Here is a 23,756-nt window from a genome sequence, read left to right as displayed (position 1 = left end):
GAGAGAGTGTGTATGTTTTGGGGATGAGAAGGAGAGACAAGGGGAGATATAGATATAGATGGAGGGGGGAGGAGAGGGAAGAAGAGAGAGGAAAACACAAGGAGGGAGGAAGAGAGAGAAGGGGAAGAGAGAGAGGGAAGGGAAAAGGGAGGCAGAGAGATAGATAGATAGATATGGAGAGAGAGTTTGTATATTTGGGCAGTGAGATAGAGAGATAAGGAAGGAGAGATAATGGGAGATAGAGATATAAATGGAGGGTGCAGAGATGTTCTTACACTAAAATCAATGCACAATATTAATCTAATTACTTTGAAATTAATGTAAATCATACATCTAGTTGCATCAAATTAGAAATCAACATCAACACTAAAAACAATGCATCTAGTGCAAACAATAAAATAGGATTAGTAATCCACATTTACATTAAAATCAATGCATCTAGTGCAATAAATCAAATAGGATTAGAAATAAATATCTACACTGAAACCAATTCATCCAGTGCAAGAAATAAAATAGGAGTAGAAATTAACATCTACACTGAAATCAATGCATCTATTGCAAGTAGTCAAATAGGATTAGTGTTGGGAATGGGATCCCCCAAGGACATATTTGGTGCTAAAATCCCATGCTTTGGGTCAATTTTGTAACAAAGTAGTAAAGTCTTCGCATTTGGTGGTCGCAGAGTGCGAAGGTGTCAACAGTCATAAAGGGTTGTCTGCCCTTATTTTGTAAAGTGTAAAGTTGGTTGTAAAGATAAACCCATGTTTCGCGGAGCATGGGATTGTATAAAAATAGCTAAGTAAGTAAGCTCTAAGTAGTTTGAAGTTAATTTGAGAAGAAAAGAAGTCTTGGAATCATGGTAGTAGAGTCTAAGTGTTTCGGGTCTTAATGTAGGTAGACGCTTTGCAGCTGAGTGCACAGAGGCCTAGGGTAGAAGTATGCAGCTGAGTGCATGGACCCCTGTAGCTATGTGCATAGGGCGGTTAGAGTTTGCAATAATTCGAAGATATCAATAAAGAGAATTATTCCATAATTTTTGTGTATTTATTTCCTGTTTATGCATCTGGTATATTAGGTTTTGGGCTTAAATTACAATGTTTATGTGATGCGCGAATATGTGTGATGATAGTGGTTAATTGAAGGCAAGTAAGAATATTAGTTTATGCGGCGCTAACTGTGATTTTTTAGTAGGATAAGAAAAACACTTGAGTTAACTTGGGAACCTATACAATACGCTACCATAACAGCGCGAAAGTACCTGGATCGTGGGTTAAGACTGCGCGAAGGACAATCATGCACTTTCGTGGAGGTACTGAAGGGCGGAATAAAAGGCTAGACTGATAGAGCCCTAAAGTTTAGTGACCTGCACGAAAGTAGGAAGAGAGGGTATAAACCAACATCACGAACATCATAGGGAGTGGAAACTTGGTTCCAGCATCCCCCCATACTGCTTCGGGTGAGACTTCAGTCTGCGCTTCGTGGGTTGATGTCGAAAGGGCCAATAGTGTAGGGATTTGTTTGGCTAACTAACGCTGAACTTAGGTCAGGCCCCACGTAGCCAACAAATGGTTTCGTTGTCAGGATAGGAATCTACATAAGAGATGTGCGATATCGTATCATTGGAATCCAACTAAGAAAGAGGTTGAAGATTGGTTGGATAGGAAGATCTACGAATTCGCGGTGGAGGAGAACAAAAATCCATGACTAACAAAGGAACAGTGGCTGGACAAGTACCTATATACAAAAATCCATGAGATCTTTTTCTGTTCCTTTCTGGTTGAGTTATACGAGTGGATCTTGAAGCTAGCACATAGCCAAAGAAGGTGACGATAGTGGTTAATTGAAGGCAAGTAATAATATTGGATCATTGGCTCAATTGCATCATAGGAGGATTTGTGACTGAATTCGTGGTCGATACCTCAGTTAGTTACAGCGAGGCAGAGCGACACTTTTTCAAAGGTCTGTGAGGTAATTAATTCAAGTCTTTGAATACCTCGATTAAGAAGTTATTGTGTGAAAAGTGGGTTATACAACTGCCTTGATGTTTGGAGCTATGCAAAGTGGAAATACTTACAGAAACAAAGGCAGAAAGGGTCCGGAGTATAGCCCACTAATTTCACCTTCATTTAGTGACGAAGAGGGATTAGCGTAAGCTTGTCCGAGAAGTGCAATTTAGTTAATAAGACAAGGATTCCTGTGACTGCCACCTCAACCCACACCACCACCACCTGCGACTTCACCCATACCACTAACACCTCCATTGTTGTTCAACATGGAAAATTCAGTGAAGTTTCCTTTGTTTAAAGGCTTGGGAAATGAGGACTCGGACCAGTTTTGGTTCATTGTGAAAGTTGTATGGGAAGCTCACAACATTACAGATGATCACATCAAGAAGGCAACATTGGTGAATTCTTTGTAGGATCGCGTGCTAACCTGGTACATCAAGTACTCTAATGATAACCCAAACCCTTGAGTGGTGGACATCCAAACCACACTGAATAAAGAGTTCAGTACGCCTAAATTTAAGGCACAATCAATTTCAGGGTTCAAGGAAATCGGAAAGAAACTAGGCGAGACACCTTGGGAATTGGATCAGAGGTTGAAGTGTAAAATCCAAAAATATGAACATAACAGATGGACAACACTGCGAATGGTTTGTGGCTTCGTTCTTGCCACACCTAAGGGTTGTGTTGTCACAATAGAACATTACGACTCAGGTAGAGGCCTTGGATATTGCAATGAGATTGCATGAAACACTAATGCAAGATTCGAATCTAGGGGCTCAACATATCCATGCGCAGTTGCAAAAATCTTTGCCTTGAAATGCAAATTTTGCAGCAGGATAAAACAGTTTGACTGGAGGTGCGTGAAGAGGTATGGTGCCTGAAATGTAAAGATTAGGGGCATGAAAAAGACCATTGCTGGGTCTTTGTGAACTATATTAAAGGAGGAGGACCGATGCCTTTGAGGCCGGAAGCTCAACCAGGACTGAGCGCAGGGCCTGTGTTGTGGTGTGCTATATGTCAGGTAGCAGGAAAACATAGGACATATAATTGTCATTTGTTGCAGAAGTTTGTACAAACACCACAACAAATGTTCTGCAACTTCTGTAGGTCAGTAGGGCATGATGAGCGCAACTACAGAAGTTACGAAGTGATGATGGAAAGAACACTTGCTTATAGGGTTCATGAAGAAACATTTCCCCATGACCAAAGCGCAAGGATGGTGAGAATGGGCTTTTAGGGGTGCAGACGAGGCAGAGGTGGAGGAGGACCTAGCAGAGGTCAGGGATAGCTGATATGTTACGATTGCAGAGGGTCAGGACACTATGCCTGTGAATGCACTAACCCTACGTGACCGTCGTGTAAATATTGTACTCAGTCTTATCATGAGATAGAGGATTGTCCTACGCTGATATCAAGGATATGCGACAAAGGGGCGGTACCACCTCAACTGACTCAGAACCTACAGATGATTAGGTCTGAACCTCGCGAGGAGGATATGAATGTGAATATAGTGCTCCGAAGTGGAATTTCAATGGGTGATGATAAGGGGAAACAACCTAAAGAGAGTGAGTGGGTTCACAAAGCTTCGGCGAAGGAGGCTAAATTTGATTTGGAGCACACACATGAAATGTTCATGGAAGCAAAGAAGAGCTTCAATGAGGCCTCTACATCAAAAAGCAACGATAAGCCTAATCAGGAGATAGACGCTTCTATTCTTACGAACTTTCTAGAAACCTGCATGAAGCTGTTGTGCAATAGCAAGGTTGTGAAGGGATTGCAGGAGCTTATAAATAAATGCACCGGAAACACTCTGGGTGAACTGCGCGTGGTACGAAAGATTGGTAAGCATAAATCAAGGACAAGACGAGAGATGAGACTAACCGCATAGATAGGAGAATATGAAATGGATTAGGTTATTTTGGATCAGGGGTCAGACATGAACGTCCTACCAAAGCAAACTTGGGAGCAGATGGGAAGACCTGTGCTGCAGTGGTCTCCGATTCAGTTAAGGATGGAAAATCAGCATAAGATCATCCCCATGGGTGGCTGCAAGGGGTGATTGTAGATATTGAAGGCGCGAGTGCATTGGATGACTTTGAAGTAATAGAAATTATTAATGACAGAAACCCCTCCCTACGCTCTTTGGCATTGATTGGGCTACTGACATGAACGGGGTAATCAACCTAAAGAAGCAGAATATGATATTTGAAAAGAAATTGCTTTGCGTAATAGTACCCCTAGATCCCGCTGAAGGATCACGCTATACTGAACCAGTCCTCGATTATGAGAGCAATTACGATTTGGACTGTATATATAAGATAATAGCGTGAGACCAAGATTGGGTGAATCCGACAGTGGATAGACAAATTACATGGGATCATGAGAGTTCCTGCACCTCGGACTCTGATGAAGAATTAGATCACTGGAAGAATCGATTACATGAAGTAACCACACTGAGTTGTAACATGATGACCCAGTCATTGCACTGTGTATCATTAGAGGTAAGAGATATTTCCACTTACGATGGCCTGAATAATGTAGATGTATTTTTGGATGCATTTGAGAGAGAAGTAGTAGAGAAGCAGTGCTTCCAGGCTTTGGACTAGGCACTGCGTGCTATGCTTGCAAGATGGTGGGGTACGTACAAGTGTAGCTTTGATGATTGGCACGAGTGTAGGAGGATGATGAGAACATGCTCTGGGAAACTGAAGGTACAAATGACAGAAAAATATGATGGGAAGGATGATCCGCATGCACACTTGGCCAAATGGGCTTAGGCTTATGGAACGAAGCCCCAACTCGAATGGGTGCACTTGTTCTATCATAACTTGGATGTCATCCTGATGAACTGGTACTTGGAAATAGAGCTTTGCCATGGTACATGTGAATGGGATATTCTGTGTGAAGGATTCATAATGACATTCAACTTTGAAGATGGGTTTGACTGTATTGACGAAGCACTACAAGAAGTGAAAGCAACGATCTTTAGGATACCACAGGATCCTTTCGATCTAATTCAACCCGATTGGACGACTCAGCTGAGCCATGCACTAGAATGCTATAACATGATTTCTAAAGAAGAAGATGAGGATCCATGAAAGATTAACATTCCTGAAATAGAGGGTCACCCTGAGGTTGAGGGACTGTAGATTGAGAATTCTGATATAACCATGCCATTGAAAATGAAACAGGTAAATATTGGTATGGAGGTGAAGCCAAAATTCGTGAAGATTGGAGATTACTAGGATGACGTGATGGTGGATAAGGTTTCTGAATTTCTCTGTGAATATTGGGATTTGTTCCCTAACAATTTTATAGAGCTAAGAGGGATAATAGGAGACCTGGGCATTATGAAGATCATGTTAAAACCCAAGGCAAATTTGGTTAAGCAAAGAGCTTACAGTGTCAATCCGAAGTATAAGGAGAAGGTCCACTTAGAGTTAGACAAGATATTTGCAGCAAACATCATTGAGCCCATATAAGAATCTGATTGGGTAAGCCCAATGGTGGTACAAGAAAAGAAGCAAAAGGATGAAATAAGGATATGCGTAGATCTCAAGAAGGTTAATGACGCTTGCATACATGATCCTTTTCCGACTCCGTTCACTGATGAGGTGTTGGATAATGTAGGTGGCCAGGAAGCATACTCCTTCATGTAGAAATTTTGAATAATATGACACATATTCACAGAGATTATCCTGGTTATACACTTATAAGTGGAACATGAATAATACATAACCTCCTCTATGTTGATCATCAATTTACAGAAGCAGAAACATTCACAGGCGTACATAGAAGCATCAATCACACATATCAACACAGTATTTTCCCGGGGAAAGCATCTTGCTAAAAACCCCAACTATCTATATATTATAGTGATTGAATCATGTAACAATACATAGTACAATCCAGTACCAGCTCCACCTGTTACACACAATACAGCTCAGATCTGATCTCCAAATCTATTCCACTGATTGCCTGCCTCCACAGCTCAATACCTGCTCAAGAACTGATGAGAATGGCTTACCAAACTCGTATTTGACCTCCAAATAATCACTCACACTTTGTTGGACGTGAGCACAGGCTACAATTCTTGATATTGGCCAATTCATTGGCATACTCAATCCCTTTGATTGTGCAAATCATCATGCACAACTATAGTCACAACTAATAGCAATCTGATCCTCTAACACCTGTCCCTGCTGAACTGAACATGCACTGACATGAAACTGAGTTAACTGATGTATTCTATAGTTGCATTATGAGTTAATAACTTGTGAATTAATTAATAACTAATTCACCCAACTCATCTCTAGTCTATTGATCAGCTAGACTAAATACAACTAGTTTAGCAAGGCTAAACTGAACACAACTCCATCAACTGCACCTCCAGTCCACTAAACCCAACTCACTTGAGTTCTAACTGAAGTCCTGCATGCAAATATTAATAGTCCCATAGGTAACCACATATTTCCCTCTGGGATCTGCATGTACCACATCCGTAGCTCATCCTGAAGTGCTCCAAGAGAATAAGATCAAGTTTATAGTCCAAATATTATTATGAGACAATAATATTTGACTTTTCTATTTTTGACAGCCAGTCTAAAAATAGACTTTGATCACTCACACTGTGATCACTCACACTGTGGTCACCCACACTGTGGTCACCCACACTCTGATCACTCATACTGTGATCACCCACACTGTGATCATCCACACTGTGATCAAAAATATAACTTGTGCCATAATTTGCCTGCGGGCCCACTTAGTGAAGGCGACTCTTTTCACTAAGCTCCATCATCTTGTTGCATTCTCAACAATAATTTCTTGTTGCACACTTTTCAACACTTCACTTATGGGTTATTTGGGTACCATCAAATCAAAATCGCGCCAGACAATAAAAGTAAGATGACATTTGCAATTTAGCGGGGATGTTTTCAGTACATTATAATGCCTTTCGGATTGAAGAATGCATGTGCGATTTTTTTGTGCAGTCATTGCTGCATTCAAGGAATTTATTAGTAAGTTCCTCGAAGTCTACTTTGATGACTGGACTGTGTTTGGGCTGGTGAAACGCCATGTGGAAAGTTTGTGTCTAATGCTAGGCACCTGTCAAAGGTACCAGATCATGCCCAATCTGAAGAAGTGCCTATTTTGTGTTCCCTTTGGGACTTTGTTTGGTCATGTGGCTTGTAGATAGGGACTAATGGTAGATCCCATGAATATTATGGTAATACTTAACTTGGAAGCACCGAGGAGTGTGAAACAGCTACGCGCAACCTTAGGACGTACTGTGTGTTACCGGATGTTTATCAAGGGTTATTCCCAGCTCACCAAACCTATGGAAAAGTTTTTGAAAAAGGATGTCATGTTCTGTTTGAATGAGGACTATGAGAAAATCTTGGATGTATTGAAAGAAAAGATGGTCGCTCTGCAGATTTTAGTCTTCCTCGATTGGAAGAAGGAGTTTCATGTATTTGTAGACGCGTCATGTATAGTATTGGGAGCAATACTGACACAGGATAGCGGAGGAGAATTGGACCATCCCATAGCGTTCACAAGAAGAAGGTTATCCAAGGCTGAGAAGAACTATTCCACCACCAAGCGCGAAGGGTTAGCCATGGTATACGTGCTCCAGAAGTTTAGACACTATTTTCTAGGAGGCCATTTTAAGATGTATACAGATCATTCCACGTTGAAATACCTGGTCAATAAGCCTGTGTTAGGGGGGCGAATCTGTAGGTGGTTGTTATTCTTCCAGGAGTATGATTTTGAGGTTATTGTGAAGCATGGATGACTGAACGTGGGACCAGACCATCTGTCGTGCATCGAAACAGGGGAAGAGCCCACTAATTTGGAGTAAGGATTACCTGACGCGCAGCTATTTGTAGTGAGTGTCATAGATGGTCATTTTGAAGACATCATACACTTCCTAATGACAAGAACTGACTCAGAAGGTTACATTGTATAGTAGAAGGAGTTAGTGGTGTGCACGACAGAATTTTCTGCCATTGTCAGGCATCTGTACAAAATGGGGTCTGATGAAATATTGCAACGATATGTACCAGAGTTTAAAAGGAGAATTATCCTCGCTGATCCTCATGGGGGTGCCGCGGGAAGTCATTATGTGAGGAGAGAAACCGCGCAGAAGATTCTACACACAGGGTTGTGGTGTCCAACCCTCCATATTCAAAATCTTATTGCAAGGCGTGTGATGTATGTCAAAGGATAGGAAGACCATCATGGAGGGATAAGTTTCCTCTGAATCCACAGATTATGTTACAACCCTTTGAGAAATGGGCAATATATTTTGTGGGACCCATTCAACCCCAAGGTAAGAAGACGAGAACACGGTACATTATCACTGACACAGAGTATTTGACTTGATGGGCAGAGGCACAACCTGTGAAGGATTGCACAGGTATGACCATTGTGAAGTTCCTCTTTGAGTATGCACTGACGCAATTTGCGTGTCCAAATATTTTGATGAGTGATCACGGTACACACTTTCTGAATGGGACGATCAGTGCGCTAATGGAGGAATTTCATGTATATCACCATAAGAGCACACCTTATCACCCACATGCTAATGGGACGGTGGAACCATTCAATAAAGTGCTGGAGAATGTGCTGACCAAGGTTTGCAACGCTCAGTGAAGTGATTGGGACCTACGCATACCTGCAATACTATGGCCCTATCAGACGACATGCATGAAGTTGACTGGATAGAAACCCTTCAGGGTTGTCTACAGTGTTGAAGCAGTGATGACCATGGAATACATTGTGCCTAGTATGCACATAACAACACTAATAGGTATGACATATCGCAGAGCCCTGGAAGAGAGGCTCACATAGCTGGCTAAGCTAGAGGAAGAGAGATTTCTAGCTGGAGTCCACCAACAGGTCCAAAAGCAGCGCGAAAAAGAATGACATGATCAACACAATAAGCTATGCACCTTTAAGGTAAATGACATAGTTTTGCGATATGACAATAAGTTTGACAAATTTTTAGGGAAGTTCAGAAAATGCACTGGTTAGGGCCCTATGTCATTAAGGATATTACCAATGGTGGAGCATTTCAGTTGGTTAAATTCAATGGATATCCCTTCTAAGGAAAGATGAATGGAAGCCAATTGAAGCCATACACCGGTGGTTCAACCATGTGACTATATGAGGTTAGCACAGTCTTAGCACTCTAGGGAGCTGAATGGAGGTGCCAGACTATAAACTACTTTTCCTGGGTTGGGGAGCTGCACGATTGGAGGATCGTCAGAAGCAATGAAGTGTCACAGGGTTCGTGGAATCGTGAAGGGAGCTGCGCTACCCGGGAATAAATCGCACAGGTCAGCCGGAAAGTGACTGTTAAGGTCACTGTTCATGATTTGACAGTAGAAATGTGGCCAAATGGAGCGGGAAACCGGCATTTAAGACGAAATTTATGGGTCAGATCCCTAAAAATTTGCCACCAAGCCAGTGTTAATGAACCGAATGTGGGGGGAACGGTTGGATTTGAATTCAAAATGCCCTATAAATGACAGGTGGGTCCCTAGAAAAAACACTTGCCATTTTGAGAATTGAGTTGTTGAGCTCTCAGGTGCACATGAACTGAGAATTCTTCAAAGCTCTAATAGCAAGTTCGGTGTTTGAGCAATTACTAGAGTCGACATGAGAATTGTTGAATAATGTCATGTCGGCACTTGCAGAAGCTATGGACAAAGAAGCACTGATAACCAAGGAGCCTATGCCAGAGGTTTTTACGGAGGCAGAGGAAGTTGCCTCAGAGGTTGCATAAGTATTAACAGAAGTTCCCAAATCACCATGGACACCTAGACCAAAGCTGACCCAAACGAAGGAGAGTGCAAAGGATAAGAAGGGAAAGTAGCCTGCGATATCGATGCACGCATCACTGAGAAGAAACCTACCAAGGGACAAGCCCACCACACAAGAAAAGGGTAAAGCCATCAATCTAGAGCCAGAGGAGGAAGAAATCGAAGACATCCCGATGGATGATGAAGACTTGGGGATATACATGAAGGAAGTTGAAGTCAAAAGTGCTGACCCTATCACCCAGTTTCTTGAGTATGTCCCTCCATGCAAAGGCAAGACCAAGGTGCCAAAATATATTGATGAAAGCAAGGTCCCCTTGCAAACCCCTCTGCTACCGGATGAGTTTGTCTTTGAATGACTGCACTTGTGGTGGGTTCCCTTGTTAAAGACGGAAGATTGGGACTTAGCCGACCATGAGAAGTTCCTGCACTTGGTGATCGAGCAGCTAATGCACCGCATTATTGACAAAACCACTAAGATGACCGCATTGGAGCCACGGAAGTGGCTCAGGAGAGTAGACAAGGCAGGTTTGTTGAACCTGCTATGGGTGCTGCACTACAACCGTACCCCGATTACAGTATTGGTCATCAAGTAGCTGCTGTGCTTGGTGCATGACGGGTGTCTATGGCTCAAGAAGCCAAAACCCATCACTGATAGATTGATCCATAAGATCACGCAGCTGGCCTACATAGGAGAAAATCCAGCCATGATGTTTGATGGAAAAGGTGGCAAGTAGGCCCTTGTGGAGGCCATGAAGGAAAAATTTAAGCTTATGAAGAAGTCACAGGGCTTTGCCATCTCAAGTATTAGTGACCCTACAGTCAAGGTGACCATGCAGAATTTGGCCGAAAAGGTGATGAGGAAGTGTCACGTAGATGAGGTTCCCACTCATGTCATCGCTCTAGCAGCCCAATGCGTCGAAGCAGTCCAGTTCGATTGGGAACACTATCTCTGCAGTGAATTCCTTGCGAACTGCCCGAGGCATAGGAGCTCAACAAGACTTTCCACTATGAGTGGCTCTTACTGTCTATTGTGCTCGTAGCATAGGAGCTCCTAGAGGATAGTAAATTCCCCTCGGTCACGCCAGACCTACCAGAAGTAGCAAAGTATGCTTCGCTTTGGGTGACCAAGGATGGACAACGCATTAAGGATAGCAAGATATTCTAGATCTTGATGGAGATGAACATCTGCATGACCATCAATCACAAACCATGGTTGTCGCCTAGTGTGTTTTCCAACCTACAGGGCTACATGGAGTTCAAGGAATATTTTTAGCATGTGTCAATCAGGGCATGGAAGGACCCTGTGTAGACATGGTATGACTTGCATTACTTGGAAACGGATGACACCATTGATGCAGTACTTGATCGCTAGACAGTAGAGTGGCACACTTCATTAGACTTGGTGATGGGGGTGAGCAAGTCTATCTCACAGTAAAAGAAGGAGGTGGCCAAGATCAAGATGGCGAGCTAGCCAATAAGAGGAAGAAGGAGGCCGCTGACAAGGCCTAGGTGAAGCACGATGTCGCTCATCAGACGAAGAAGCAAACAGGTGGAATAGAGCAGGGTTTTGACAAAAGTGTGAGGTCGCCTTCACGCGAGACAAAGGAAGAGGTGGATGAGAAAACAAACCAGCATAGCATGGACCCACAAGCAATGTCTGCCTGCATCAAGCATCCACGGGAGCAAGATAAAGGAGGGTCGAGGAATAAATCCAAGGCCACTAAGACGTCGTCAGACCCAATCACCCTCACAAAGGGAAATTTGCATGACATTGGAGACACGGTGCGAGATGTCACCACGAAGGCCCTACAGTAGTTCGAGCAGCACCAAAAACTAATATTGGAGGCTATCTAGATAGGTCTACAGGAGTTGCAAACCTGCACATCATATGCTCGCACAGTGTCCACCAGCCTCGCTATCGACACTTCAGATTCTATCAAGATACTATGTGCTAAGGTCTCTAGCATGATAGTGTTGCCCGATGGAGCACTGACCATGGAGAATGAAGCTAACAGGACCACTGTCAGCTCCCTTAAGGGAGTGGGGTTGAATCTAGTAGCACTCCCTAGTGAGGTGCTCCACCTATAGCAGTATGGAGTGATCGCGGAGCTGAGGGTTTGTGAACACCTCACTCTATGAGTGATCAACAAGTAAAGGATTAACATTGAGTAGATGTCCCTACAACGAGACTCTGCCATCGCTGTCTTGACCGAGGTAACTAACCAAAAAAGCGTATAATTCAAGTCGTGGAAGAGGCATGCCGAATGGTCCCGGAGTTGGCCATTCCTGAGGAAGAACTGATCGAGGTGTGCATCTGCAAGCTTGCTACATGGGTGCGCAATTCTCACAAAGAGATGTATAGGGTTCAGCTGGAGTTGAACCTACAAATTACCGAATTACAATTGAAGGCCTAGCCTTCAAATCCGCCAGAAGTAAAGGAGCAGCGTGCAACCACTGTCACAGAGGAAATAGCGGTGGTTGAGAGTGTAGTAGCAGACTGCACACAACATTTTGAACAGTCATTGGAGGTCCTGACAAGCCTATAGGAGGACCCTAATGTATAGCAGCTGGAGACAAAAACACGAGAATTACAGTAGCGCTATGACGAGGTAAAAGGCACAACATGAACCATCATGCTCACGCAGAGACTGGAAAAGCTGTAGGAGGCCAGGCAGTTGAAAGAACAGGTAGATGAAATGCAACACAAGGAGCCAGTGCTGAAGGCACGACTTAAGCCATGGCTGGATGAGGCTTATGCGGTTACGGACTCTGTTGAATGAAAGCATGAAAATATGTAAGCAACTCAGTAGAAGCTTCAGGCTGACAGTTCAGGAGTAGCGACTGAGTAGATGGTTGAAGAAACGAAGCAAGCAGTGGCATAATGCACTAGCCAGGTTGCGGTCATACAGGTTGAGTTGGGAGGTCTTCACGCTAAGATCTTCGTGCTCGTAGAGTGACTTGAGGACGAGTCAAAATGTTTGTGGTGGGAGCCTGTTAGGAATGGGATCCCCCAAGGACAGTTTTGGGGCTAAAAGCCCATGCTTTGGGTCAATTTTGTAATAAAGTAGTAAAGTATCTGCATTTTGTGGTCGCGGAGCACGAAGCTGTGAAGAGTCATAAAGGGTTATCCGCCCTTATTTTGTAAAGTGAAAAGTTGGTTGTAAAGATCCACCTATGGTCCGCAGACCATGGGATTGTATAAAAAGAGCTAAGTAAGTAAGCTCTAAGTAATCTGAAGTTAAGTTGAGAAGAAAAGAAGTCTTGGAGTCTTGGTAGCAGAGTCTCTGTTTTTCAGGTCTTAGCATAGGTATAGGCTTTTCAGCTATGTTCACAGTGGCCTAGGGTAGAAGTACACAGCTGAGTGCGCAAACCCATGTAGCTGTGTGCACACGGTGGTTAGAGTCTATAATAATCTGAAGATATCAATAAAGAGAAGTATTCTGCAATTTCTGTGTATTTATTTCCTGTTTATGCATCTGGTATATTGTGTTTTGGGTTTAAATTATAATGTTTATGTGATGCGCGAATATGTGTGATGGTATTGGTTAATTGAAGGCAAGTGAGAATATCAGTTTACGTGGCGCTAACTGTGATTATTTAGTAAGATAAGTAAAACACTTAAGTTAACTTGGGAACCTATACAATATCCTTCCATAGCAGCACGAAAGTACCTGGATCGTGCGTTAATGTTGCGTAAAGGAAAATCGTGTACCTGCATGGAGGTACTGAGGGGTGGAATAAAAGGCTAGACTAATAGATCCCTAAAGATTACTAACCTGCACGAAAGTATGAATAGAGGGTATAAACTGACATCACGATCATCTCAGGGTGTGGAAACTTGGTTCCATCATCCCCACATACTACTTCTGGTGAGACTTCTGTCCGCGCTCCGTGGGCTAATGCTGAAAGGGCCAGTAGTGTATGGATTTGTTTGGCTAGCTAACACTGAACCTGGGTGAGGCCCCATGCAACCAACAATTAGAAATCAATATCTACACTGAAATCAATGGATCTATTGCAAGGTATTAAATAAGATTAGAAATTGACATCTACATTGAAATCAATGCATCTAGTGCAGTCGATCAAATAGGATTAGAAATCAATAACTACAATGAAATCAATACATTTGTTTTAGTGAAAAAACAGAATAATCATGACTTTCTAGATCTAGCTTCTATGTATGTTTTTGTCTATGTGTGTCTCTTTCTTCTTCCCTCTCTCTCCACCTTCCATTTTGTGTCTATATGCTGCCCTCTCTCCTTCTCTCTCCTCCTCCCTCTCTCTCCTATCTCTCTCTATCTACCTCTCCCCCCCTTTATTTATCTTTCTCTTCTTCCCTCTCTTCCCCCTGCCATTTATGTCTATACCTCCCTTCATCTCTCCTTATTTATTTCTCAATCTCATCCCCCTAAACACATGCCATGCTATCCCTATCTCTCTATCTCTCCATATCTATCTCTCTTCCTTCCTCCCTCTCTTTGTCTATCTCTTCTTCCCTCTTGCCTCCTCCATCTATATCTCTATCTCCCTCTATCTCTCCTTCTTTATCTCTCTATATCAACCCGCAAACATACACACTCTCCCTCCATATCTATCTATATTTATATCTCTCCCTCTCCCTCTCCCTCTCCCTCTCTATCTCTTACCCTTCTATCCCTCTTTCTCTCTTCTACCCTCTCTACCCCATCCATCTATATTTGTATCTCTCATTGTCTCCCTATCTCAGCCCCAAAACATGCACACTCTCTCTCCATATATATATATATATATATATATATATATATATATATATATATATATATAATTTTTTTTTGTGTGTGTGTGTGTGTGTGTGCGTGTATCTCCCTCCCTCTTGCTACCCCCCCTCTCTCTCCTCCCCTTCTCTCTCTCTCTCTCTCTCTCTCTCTCTCTCTCTCTCTCTCTCTCTCTCTCTCTATCTATCTCTCTCTCTCTCTCTCTCTCTCTCTCTGCCCCCTCTCTCTTATGCCCTCTGTCCCCCCTCCATCTATATATCTATCTCCCCTTTTCTCTCCTTCTCACACCCAAAGCATACACTCTCTCTCTCCATATCTACCTATCTCTCTCTCACTCCTTCTTCCTCCCCCTCTTCTCTCTCTCTCTCTCTTTCTTCACTCTTTTCCCCATGTATTCCCATTCTCTCTCCCTCTCTCTTCTCGATGTCTCCCTCTCCCTTCCCCATGTATCCGTCTCTCTCTCTCTCTTCCCTCTTGCTCTCCTCTCTCCCTCACCATCTCTCCCTTGTCACTGCCTCTCCCTCTCGACCTTTCTCTCTCTATGTCTTTCTTCCCCTTCTAAATCCATATCTCTCTCCCCCTCTCTGTCAACTCCTCTCTCTTCCTTCCTCTCTCTCCCTTTCTCTCCCACCTCACTATGTCTCTCCCCCCCATCACACACTCCCTATCGCTTCACCCTCCAACTTTGTAACTATCTCCCTCCATCTCTCTCCTTCTTCCTCTCTTACTCTCGCCCCCCTCCATATCTATGTCTCTCTATCTCTCTCTTTCCCTTCTTTCCCTATCTATATCCTCTCCTTTTTTGTATCTTCCCTCACTTCATCTCTCCATCATTCCATCTTCATCTCTCAATTGTCACTCCCTCTCTCTCTCCACCTCTATCTTTCAATGTGTTTGTTCTTCCCTACCTCTCTTCCCCCTCCAAATCCATCTCTCTCCCCCTCCCTCTCTCTCCTCCTCTCCCCCCCTCCTCTCTCTCTCTCTTCCTTCTTCTCTCTCCCTAAATCTCCCACTTATATGTCTCTCTGCCCCACTCTATTCCCCATTCATCTCACTATCTCTCTCTATTAAATATGATCCCATTGTATTGCATTTAAAAAATTATCTAAATTAAAAAAACATATTTGGTTGTAAAATATTAAACCTATATTTTGGATCAATCATGTTAAAGAAAATACAATAATAAAAAACTTAAAAGAATCATGAATTGTCTTTCCTATATCATTGTTAGTCACTTTGATTTCTCCCTTTGGTTAGATCCTTGGGTAAGATGCATCTATCCTCGTTCTATCCTCGTTCTTTATAATATTTTCACATATGTATATACACAAGTATCCTCATTTTTAATTTATTAAAATATCTATGGGAATATTTTTAGTAGTCATGATTAGGGAGGGCTTAAGACACCTCAAAAGTAATTATAACCTATTTGCTTCTAGATTTAATTAAAAAATGTTATAAAATTAAATTAAATTAAAGCATTTGTAAAATATTTTAATTTTGAAATAAGTTATGGTTTTTGGGAATGTGGTATTGATAAGCCTTGGTATTGGCCCATGGTATTGTAACAAAATACTCAACAGCATAGATCCATAACATAATAATCAAAAGCCTAGATGGCCCATGGTATTAGCCCATAGTATTATGATTTTCTTCCTTCTTCTCCCTCTGTCCCTTCCTCTCTCTATCTTTCTCTTTTAGATATTGACCCATGGTTATTGATAAAAGGAAAAATTGCATTTAAAAAATATCTAACATCTTACCGTTCACCCATGGTTATTGATAAAAAACAAAATTACATTTATAAAATATCTAACATCTCATATCTCACCTTTCACATCTCACGTCTACCCTTTATTACCCTTTACTGGGCTGAGTTTTTGGCATGTTTTCCAGTTAACTTTACTTAAAATACGATAATGGTATATTGTAAATACAAGTTTGACCTATAAACCCTCCACAATTAAAATGTATTTAAAATATTAAATCTATTTATATCTCCAATAAAACTTAAACGAAAGAAAAAATGCCTTTTTAAATGGAACAATTAACCCCACCAAAGGAAAAAAACAAAAATCAAAAAATAACATTTTGCGTTAGGTATTCAAAATATTAAAAATATTAATATTTTCGGTTATGTATTCAAAATATTTTCCATTAACAATTAAAATGTATTCGAAATATTAAATCTATTTATATCTCCAATAAAACTTAAAAAAAAGAAAAAAGGTATTCTTAGACTAGAGAGAACAATTAACCCCACACCACATGAAAAAACAAAAAACAAATTACCATGGTCCATTATGTATTCAAAATATAAAAAATATTAATATTTTTGGTTAATCATTCAAAATATTTTAGGTTGACAATTAAAACGTATTCAAAATATTAAACCTATATATATCTCCAATAAAACTTAACAGAAAGAAAAAGGGTCTTCTTACATGAAGGAAGAAACAATTAACCCCAAGCAGACAAAAAACAGAAGAAAAATTACCATTTTCCATTAAGTGCGTGGGTAGCGTTTCGCTGATTTTCACATGACTCCTTATTTATTTTGATATCAAAAAGGGCCTTCTTAGATTGAGGAAGGAACAATTAACCCCAAGCAAACAAAAAAAAACAAAAGAAAAATTACCATTTTCCGTTAAGTGCGTGGGTAGGGTTTAGCTGATTTTCACATGATTTCTTATTTATTTTGATATCTCTCCCTTTCATTCCATCTTTGTTCTTGTTCGATCCCTTTCATTCCATCCCTGTGCTTCTTGATTGTATGTTGTGTTCGATCAGGCTTTGGTATCGACGGAAGCTCGTGGGAAAAGTCTAGTTCTGGTACGTTAGCTTTCGGTTTGTATGATTTGAAAGAGTTTGCCAAGTTCATATTCACTAGCGGGCTCAGCCTGCCAGGTAGGAAAAGTCTAGTTCTGGTACGTTAGCTTTTGGCTTGTATGATTTGAAAGAGTCTGCCAAGTTCACATTCACTAGCGGGTAGTGCATCTCTTAATGGAGCATTTTTCAGTTCTTCCATCGGAATTACGTCGAGAGTGTATGTTAAGAGTGCCTTACCATTCCCATGGAAAACTCAAAGTTGTTTGCAAAACCTGGGAGGCCACTGTCAAGCACCCTCAATTCTATGAAGACCGTAAAAACCTTGGGATTTCCGAGCAGTTGATCTGTGTGGTGGAACTCCGGGAATTTCTAGATGACACTCATCCTAATCAACAAACCGTGGTTTCTGTGTTCGACCCTCTGCGAGGCACCCGGAAAACACTTCCTCCCCTTCCCCACTTCCCCGGCTGTCATAACGAAATTCCTCTCTTTTGTGACTGCCTTTGCGTCAAACAAAAGTTGGTTTTGTTGGGCGGTCGTAGTCCGTCCTTATACGAGAGACTCAAACCCAACCAAGAGCAGCATCTCAAAACCGTTTTCATCTTCGATTTCGCATCGAGTAAGTGGAGCCGCGGTGCCGACATGCCGGTGACTCCAATGTTCGGTGCTTTCTCGGTGTCACCGCAAGGACTCATTTACGTTGCTGGCGGAATGGATGAAAATGAAAATCCGCTACGATCTGCGGCTGTTTACAATGTGTTTGAAGACCAGTGGAAACTTCTTCCCGACATGAGCCGTGGATGGGTCACGAGCTCTGCGCTTTCCTTGACGGTAAATTTTTCGTTATTGGCGGTGTCATTGATAATGGTTGGGAGGGTGATCTTAGCAGTGTCACTGATGGGGAGAGCGATCAAGGGGAGGGCGATCTTAGCGGTGACAGTGATGAGGAGGGTGATCCGATCTGTTGGGTATTTTTGAATGGGGAAATACCAAAACCAAACATTCAAACACACAGAGGCAATGCTCTGTTTCCACTGTTCCAGGATCTTTTGCACAGGGAACCTCTTAAAACAAAATGACTCATAACAGAGTATTACACAGCCATAAAAACATTTCTATTGATTAAAATACATGCCTGATACACATTCATCCTCTTTGCTGATTACCAAAACTTACATTCACTCAAAACTCTGACCTGAGAAATTACTGTGCCTGCAGTAAAACCCATTCATTTGCTGGTGTAAAACTATTTTTACATACTGAACACATGCGCTCCACTTCGTTTTTCATTTATGGATAGCACTGCTGTGCATCACTACCAAAACTTACATTCACCCATCAAAACTCTGTTTTCACCTGAGAAATTACTGTGCTGGGTTTGCTGCAGTAAAACCCATTTTTACATTTGCTGGTGTAAAACTATTTTTACACATACTGAACACATGCGCTCCACTTCGTTTTTCATTTATGGATAGCACTGTTGTGCATCACCTCGCTCCACTCTGCTGTCAAAAAAAAATCAACACATATGTATAAAACATATGACCCATGCTCACTGGTCTTTTGCTGCTTCGCTCTTACATATCTCCATGTGGGAAGACACACACTATACGCTGCTGCCGCAGCCACACTACACCTCAATAAAAAAAAACATCACACATTTTTGGACGCAGGCACAACTCATATTACAACCACAGAGCACGTTTTGTTTTGTTTCATGTGATTTTATAAAAAAATGGTCAACGCTCTCTTTTTTTTTAATCACATGGGACACAAGCCCATATCCAAAATTAAAAGGGCCTCACCTAAACTTACGTATGTGCCCATAACTATTTAAGGCGGGCCTCCACCAACCTTCATAAATGCATTAAATGGCTCAGCATTTCCTCCACGGCGGTCAACGGAAACCTTACACTCCACGTAACTTGATTTGATGCGGGTTGAATGCATCTTCGGAGATCGACGGTGGAGAGGGCGGGAGCAGATCTGACGGCTCACAAGGATATCGGAAGGCAGTTTGCTGCCAATCTTTAACGCCCGATAAATTGCGTTGGCTTATGTCATGCGGGTGACACGCGTCGCCTCCATAGTTTATCGGAGCCCAACAATACCGAAACCATCTTTATGCAAAAGCGGTGCGATATGCCTGAGCGGGTTTGTGGTTTTGTGCTGGCGGTTTTGGATGTGTACGTAGGCAGCGTTGAAATTACGATTTCAACACTCCCCTTTAATTTCAACTGCTGGGCGTTCAAACATACCCAAACACTTCCTCACATCGAGGGATTCACCAACACTGCTGTTACAAAGACATCTTCCTCACATAGAGGGATTCACCAACTGCTTCTGATGCAGTTCCACAAACAATCAAAGTTGTCTTCCTCTTAATAGAGGGATTAACCTGAAACTGTGCTTAAGAGCACCTTCCTCATGGCAGAGGGATTCACCATAACAATGTGCTGAAGAGCACCTTCCTCTTGACAGAGGGATTCACCTGTGACTATGCTGAAAAGCATCATCCTCTTGATAGAGGGATTCACCAAATGACTGCTTCAAATGCAGTTCTAAAACAAACAATCATTGCACTGCTATGTGTGCAAACTCATTACATTGTTCTTTTATGCTGTTGTATGTTCTCTGCTGCACTGTTGTGCCATCTTCTTTACTGTGTCTACCTCACACTGCTGTGTCTACACTTGCACTGCTTGTGCACTTTTCAAAGACAAAATACTCTGTCTTTTCTGGAACAATTACACTGTCCCACCTTACAAATTTACACTGCTGTGTGTAAGCATTTCTTACACTCACTGCTGTTGCATATATTGCATTTCAAGTCAATGAACAACAAATTCATTACATTTACCTTTACTGCTGTAAGGAAAATTTCTTTTGCATGTGCTGCTGTTCAAAACTTCTTGCTGGTGCATTTTTCACATTTTCATTGCTGTGTGCTTCTCCTTCTTGCCATCATGTTGTTGTCCATAACTTCTTGCTGCTGCGTTGCCTCTGCAATTTGCACTATGGCTGCCTTTTGTTTCATCATACTGCTGTGCCCATACTCTTAGCACTTCATTCTCCACACAAAAAAATAACACGGGCTGTTACTTTTTACACCCTTGCTTCACACAATCTTCAGTTTCATTTTTTTAATTACACAATGCACTGCTGTGCAATTCCTTTGGCTTTCTTCTGCCACACACATTCTTATACATCCAATGTGCATTAAAAATCTGCTGTCCCTGTTTTTCTTTATGCGTTTCTTTGCATGCTGCATTGCATACAAAAAAAACATTACATTTTTCACTGCTGTGTGAAAAATTTCATTGCATTCTCAGCCACTGGGCATTTACGCTCTGCTGCGTTTTGCCTTCTTCTCATTTTCTTCTCATTGCTTTGCATTTTCATTCCCAATACAAAACATTTCATCTCCTGTGCATTACACTCATTCTGCTGTGAGTATATTCTCTCACATTACATAAAAATTCCATTGCTATGCATTTCAATGCATGTTCTCCACAAAAAAAAATTCAAGTTGCTGTTTTATGTTTTGTCCTCCCACTGCTGTGAGGGTCTCCATGCTCTGCATTTTTCTCTTATCTCGCTGCTGCTCTTTACATTCCAGCGCTGCCATCTTTTCTTCTTTATGCATTTCTGTGCATATTGCATAAACACAAAGCAAAAAACATTGTTGATTTCATCACTGCTGCATATTACCTCTTAGAGGGATTAACAAAGATTTCATTTGCAACTGTTGCACTGCAATACATCCTCCATCAACAAATGACTGTTAATACAGTTCAGCAAACAAAAAAATTCAAGCTCCCCTTTAGTGTATGCTTGTCTTCTTTTGGCAAGTTTTCTCAAAACAAACTTAGATCAGCTGCATTGCTTAAGGGGCTTTCACACTGTATTTCTTTTCTTCTCCATACTTGTGTAACTTTCTTCTTTTGCATGGGTCTAGCTTGTGTAAGAGCCCATGTTAAGTTACAGTCATGTGCCATATGCCCAATGTTATGACACTTAAAACATTCTACATTTTTCATGAATGACATTTCATGATTTCTTCTAAAATTGTTTCTTGGAGGTTGTCGAAGACCACAACATTTATCTTTATGAAATGCTCTACAGTCTTTTGCCATATGACCAAAGTTTGAGCAAGCATAACAATAACCATAAAATGAACTTTGGTACCTGGGAGATGGAGGTTTCCTTGATGTACTTCTGAAGCCTTGCTGCCTTGAGATCCTTTGTTGATCACCATTGCCTCTTGCCTTCTTGACATCAGCTACATTTCTTCTTGGAGCTGATTTTCTGCTTGGAGCAGGATTTCTTCTATTGCTGCCTTCATTTTTCTCCTTGCCTTTGCTGGAACTAGGAGCATCATACCTTCTTTCTGGCTTCTTCACATCTCCTTTGCTTAAAGCATCCTCATCCTTGTTTGAGGGTTCGCCTACATACCCAAGTCCTGATTTATCAAATGGAGATCTGTGATAGCTGAGCATGTCATCCAAAGCTTGAGAGCTCTTCATGATCTTGTTCATCCCTTCAACCTTCTTCCTGAGGAGGACAATCTCTTCTTCCAACTTTTCACACTCATTATTTTTGTTTGCTAGTTGTCCCTCAGTTTCTTCCTTGCTACGAGTAGCTTCAGCTGCTACTATTTTGAAGGAGATAATATCTGACTTCAGTTTGGAGATTTCTGCTTGACTGCTCTCCATTTTCTTTTCAGCTCCTTGTGCCTGCTTCTTGGCTTTTTGTAGTTCGGACTTAAGGGAGGAGACCTCTACCTTGTACTGTCCAATCTCTTCCACAAGCTTATTCATTCTCATGTGCCTTTGTTCAAGTTGACTTGTCAAGGCATCTGCCTGCTTCTTTGCTTCATTCAGCTGATTTGTCATGGATATGAGTTCTTCATGATGTTTCTTCTTGCATTGGTCAAGCTCCTTCTTCAGCTTGGTAAGCTCTTCATCCCTTTCTTTTACTTGAAGCTTGATGAGGTCAAGTTTTTCATTCTCAGCTTCTATGATGGGTTCTTCTTGACTCATTGTCATGGTCAGTGCTCCCTTTGTATGAAGGTCATGCAGTGTGTCCCATATATCTTTTGCTGATGTATATTTTCCTAGATTCTTCTTCACAGAATCAGGCAGACCATCCAAGATAGTCTTTGCTGCCTGTGCATCATACTCCATGGATTCTTTATCCATCTTGCTGTCATCAATCACTGATTCCCAGACTTCAATCCCCTCAGACATTAGGAAAGCTCTCATCTTTATTTCCCATACATCAAAGTTTCCATCAAACTTTGGAACCTCAAATACAATGCTTTCAAATAGATTTCCTTCTAGTTTAGTAGAGGAGGGAGACACATTTTTAACAGGCCTAGAGGCTTTCTTCTTTGACCTTGCCATTCTTATCTAGGCTTTAAATACTTGACTGTATTTTCTTTTAAATCACTGACTGTTCCTTTCACAGTAATAGAAAGGAAAGCTTTGAAAAATACCTTAACCCTTTTGGCTGAGTCTTCACACTGCTGGAGAAGTTTGACTGCTGCAACCACACCTTCCTTCAGCTTCTTTGAGTCTTCAAAGAGCCTGGACTAGCTCTGATACCACTGTTGGGTATTTTTGAATGGGGAAATACCAAAACCAAACATTCAAACACACAGAGGCAATGCTCTGTTTCCACTGTTCCAGGATCTTTTGCACAGGGAACCTCTTAAAACAAAATGACTCATAACAGAGTATTACACAGCCATAAAAACATTTCTATTGATTAAAATACATGCCTGATACAAATACATGCCTGATACACATTCATCCTCTTTGCTGAGAGGGATTTACCAAAACTTACATTCACCCATCAAAACTCTGTTTTCACCTGAGAAATTACTGTGCTGGGTTTGCTGCAGTAAAACCCATTTTTACATTTGCTGGTGTAAAACTATTTTTACACATACTAAACACATGCGCTCCACTTCGTTTTTCATTTATGGATAGCACTGCTGTGCATCACCTCGCTCCACTCTGCTCTCAAAAAAAAATCAACACATATGTATAAAACATATGACCCATGCTCACTGGTCTTTTGCTGCTTCGCTCTTACATATCTCCATGTGGGAAGACACACACTATACGCTGCTGCCGCAGCCACACTACACCTCAATAAAAAAAAACATCACACATTTTTGGACGCAGGCACAACTCATATTACAACCACAGAGCACGTTTTGTTTTGTTTCATGTGATTTTATAAAAAAATGGTCAACGCTCTCTTTTTTTTTAATCACATGGGACACAAGCCCATATCCAAAATTAAAAGGGCCTCACCTAAACTTACGTATG

General features: G+C 41.6%; 1 protein-coding gene across 1 annotated transcript; it reads left to right on the top strand.

The window, feature by feature from the left end:
• The first annotated feature begins 17,592 nt into the window (after positions 1-17,592).
• Positions 17,593-18,396, top strand: LOC149187304 (F-box/kelch-repeat protein At1g15670-like). Its single transcript, XM_089409607.1, has one exon. The coding sequence runs from the start codon at positions 17,593-17,595 to the stop codon at positions 18,394-18,396; it is 804 nt and encodes a 267-aa protein (XP_089265733.1).
• The last annotated feature ends 5,360 nt before the right edge of the window (positions 18,397-23,756 follow it).

The sequence above is a fragment of the Pinus tabuliformis genome, chromosome 3_1 (genome assembly GCF_031772625.1).
Source record: "Pinus tabuliformis cultivar Carrire ecotype Pingquan chromosome 3_1, CPIR1, whole genome shotgun sequence".
Taxonomy (NCBI): domain Eukaryota; kingdom Viridiplantae; phylum Streptophyta; class Pinopsida; order Pinales; family Pinaceae; genus Pinus; species Pinus tabuliformis.
The sequence above is the reverse complement of the archived record's forward strand: the minus strand, read 5'-3'. Positions and strand labels throughout refer to the sequence as shown.

What these genes read in the sequence shown, in the direction of transcription:
- LOC149187304 (XM_089409607.1), top strand. Translation starts at nt 17,593, where the DNA reads ATGGAGCATTTTTCAGTTCTTCCATCGGAATTACGTCGAGAGTGTATG.